Below are 2,852 nucleotides of genomic sequence, written 5' to 3'. Positions count from 1 at the left end.
CGCGGGCTGATGGGGTGCTGCCGGTGTGGCAGGCTGGGTTTGGAGCGGGGCAGCTCTGCCCGGGAGGCCCTGGAGGTGATCGCGGCGTTGCTGGAGCGTTACGGCCAGGGCGGGAGCTGCAAGGAGGAGCCGGTGCCCTTTGTCTACCACAACACCTTCCTGCTGGCTGACCGCGCCGAGGCCTGGGTGCTGGAGACGGCTGGCCGGTACTGGGCAGCCCAGCGGATCCGAGGTGAGCGGGCGTTGGTTGTACCGGGAGGATGGGGAGCCCTGTCCCCCCTCCAGCCTGACACACACACCCCCCCCCGGCCTTCACAGAGGGTAGCCGCAACATCTCCAACCAGCTCAGCATCGGGAGGGAGATCACGGCCGAGCACGTGGGGCTGCGGCAGCGAGCCTGCAGCCAGGGCTGGTGGAGCGGGGATGGCGAGTTCAACTTCGCCGAGGTCTTCTCCCTGACGCAACAGCCCGCCCGCATGGAGGCTGCCAAGGCCCGCTACTGCGCCGGCAAGGAGCTGCTGCGGCAGCATGCAGGTGGGGACGGGGGACGGGGACGGCTGCCCATGGCTCGCCCTGGCATCTCCACGCTCCCCGTGGCCGCGGCAGCCGGTGGTGATGTGGCTCTGCCTCGCCTGCCAGGTCACATCACAGCGGAGACGTTCATGGCCATCCTGCGGGACAAGGCCAGCGGGATCTGCGTGGACTCGGAGGGCTTCCGCACGGCGGGCAGCATGGTGTCCGTGCTGCCCCGGGACCCCACCTTGCCCTGTGTCCACTTCTTCACGGCCACCCCTGACCCCTCCAGGTGAGGACGCCGGTGAGGGACAGCCCCGCTTTGGGGGTGACGGGGATGAGGCAGAGTCATGCTGTGGGCTGAGTGTCCCCAGGGAGCAGCATCCGTCCTCGCGCTGGCCGGTCCCAGGGCCCCGATGCTCCTCTCCGGCAGGTCCGTCTTCAAACCCTTCGTCTTTGTGGCCGGCCTCAAGCCCGCGCCGCAGGTGAGATCTCCCACCTTCCGTGACGACCCCGCCAAGAAGATCCCGCGGTTCCAGAGCACGGTCGATCGGCGGCACGAACTCTACCGCCGGCATCAGGCGGCGCTGGAGCTGATGGAGAGGGACCAGGTACCGCAGACCCTTCCCCAGCCGCTGCTGCCCCGGGACCCTCGTGCTGCCCCCGGTGATGTGGGAGGCAGTCGAATTCCCTGAGGGCGCCCGGTCTCAGCTCTCCTCCCTCCCCGACCCCGCCAGGAGCGGGGACAGAAGCTCCTGCAGACGCTGCGGGACCTGGAGAAGCAGGGCCTGGAGGGGATGAACGCGCTGCTGGCGGGGACGGTGGCCCCCCGCCTGGAGGAGCTGGCCGACCTCTTCTTCGACTGCGTGGAGGCAGAGATGAAGTTTTACACATAAACCCTGCACAGGTGGGTGGGCTCGGCCCCCCCGCGGCATTGCTCCTGGATAGGGGATGAGAAAACCTTCCCGGTGCCCAGCCCCGGCTCCTCGCCTCCTCCCACCGTGGATCTGCCGCTGACAGCGTGGTGGGGAACGGCTCGACCGGCATCTCCAGCCCTGCCTAGGAGTGCGGAGCCTCCAGCCCCCTAACTTGCCCCAGGAGGAATTTTGAGAGGTGGCCGTGGCCTGAAACGCAGGTGCGGAGGGAAGGAGAGGGATGTGGAGCGGGATTTGGAGTCCTGCCTGCAGCCCAGCGTGTCTTTTCCCACCATCAGGCAGAGCTGCCTGTGCCCGGCCCCTCCGGGGCCGGCCGCGGGGCTGGGGGCTCCGTGGCAGACAGGCGGATTGGTGTAGGAATAAAGAGGCTTTAATCCTAACTGCGCGGTGCCGTGCTGGTGCGGGGTATTTGGGGTAACTGCCTATTTCTTGCTCCTTTGGCGCGAGCTTCCTCCTCCAGAGCCTTGGTCCGGGGCTGGCTCCTGCCAGGAGCTCGCTGGGGCTGTGGGCAGGCGTGCTGCCCACCAGGTCCCGGCAGGGGTGGCAGCTGCGTCCCCGGCTTCGCTTGGGGACGGGGCTGAGACCGCTTGGGGCCTGGGGCTGTGATGCAGGCTGCTCCCTCCCTGCCTGGGCTCAGCGGTGCGGGAGGCAGCAGCAGACCCCGACGCTCCCGCAGCTCCTCCAGCTCTTCCAGACGGGTCCGGTGTTCCTTCAGGGCCTCCCTCCGCCTCCGCCGCGAGCGCCCGGCCAGCTCCCGGTGCAGATCCACAAAGAAATCTGCCAGGGACGGAGAAGAATTACAGGAGACCTGGCACGGCCACCCGAGCTCCCTGCCACTCCTGTCACCCTTGGGGACAGAGGGACCGGCCTGCTTAACCCCCAAGTGTGCAATGTGTCCTGCTTCAGTCTGGGCACCTTTGCCTGCAGTGAAAGGGCCGCTCGGCTCAGAGAGCGACTCGTCATCTTCGTCCTCACTGCTGGAAGAGCCTCCTTCCTCCTCTTCCTCGCCCATGCTGCCACGGACCTGCTGGGCATCCAGCTGCAGGAGGTGGGGCAGGGCTCCTATCACCAGCTCTCTGCAAGCACCGAAGGAAGAGCAGACGTTCCCCCGCCACGCGGCATCGCCTCGGGGCTGGGAGTGGGTTGGGGTGGCACCGAACCCCCTGGCACTGTCCCCTCCCAGCACCGCTCTGCACAGCCCACCCCACAGCCTGGCCTGGGCAGAGAGCAGAGATTCAGATTTCTGGGGTTTGGGTGGGGAGGCTCAGGCTGTATTTGATATTTGGGGGGGGCTGTACCCTGCTCAGGGGCTCGTGTGATTTGGGGGACTTGTTCTCCCCCTCCGCTCTCCCCCACAGGCTCCCCTGACCCACCTGTATCCGTGCTGGTGGGTGCATTCGTTTC

The 2,852-nt window shown here is 67.5% G+C and overlaps 2 protein-coding genes across 2 annotated transcripts in view; one reads left to right on the top strand and one right to left on the bottom strand.

The window, feature by feature from the left end:
• SCRN2 (secernin 2) overlaps positions 1-1,815 on the top strand; it is a 4,464-nt gene extending 2,649 nt beyond the window's left edge. Inside the window, exons 3-7 of the mRNA XM_009287776.1 lie at positions 27-232; positions 319-534; positions 640-805; positions 947-1,124; positions 1,251-1,815. Of these exons, the coding sequence (XP_009286051.1) occupies positions 27-232; positions 319-534; positions 640-805; positions 947-1,124; positions 1,251-1,409 (925 nt within the window). The 3' untranslated portion in view covers positions 1,410-1,815. The remainder of the gene's footprint in view (positions 1-26; positions 233-318; positions 535-639; positions 806-946; positions 1,125-1,250) is intronic.
• Positions 1,816-1,824: 9 nt separating this feature from the next.
• LRRC46 (leucine rich repeat containing 46) overlaps positions 1,825-2,852 on the bottom strand; it is a gene marked incomplete at its 5' end in the record, with an annotated part of 2,828 nt that continues 1,800 nt past the window's right edge. The window contains 3 exon segments of the mRNA XM_019474243.1: positions 1,825-2,225; positions 2,364-2,524; positions 2,822-2,852. Of these exon segments, the coding sequence (XP_019329788.1) occupies positions 1,825-2,225; positions 2,364-2,524; positions 2,822-2,852 (593 nt within the window).

This window comes from Aptenodytes forsteri, unplaced genomic scaffold, assembly GCF_000699145.1.
Source record: "Aptenodytes forsteri isolate BGI_AS27 unplaced genomic scaffold, ASM69914v1 Scaffold25, whole genome shotgun sequence".
Taxonomy (NCBI): Eukaryota; Metazoa; Chordata; class Aves; order Sphenisciformes; family Spheniscidae; genus Aptenodytes; species Aptenodytes forsteri.
This window is presented reverse-complemented; position numbering and strand designations above follow the sequence as displayed.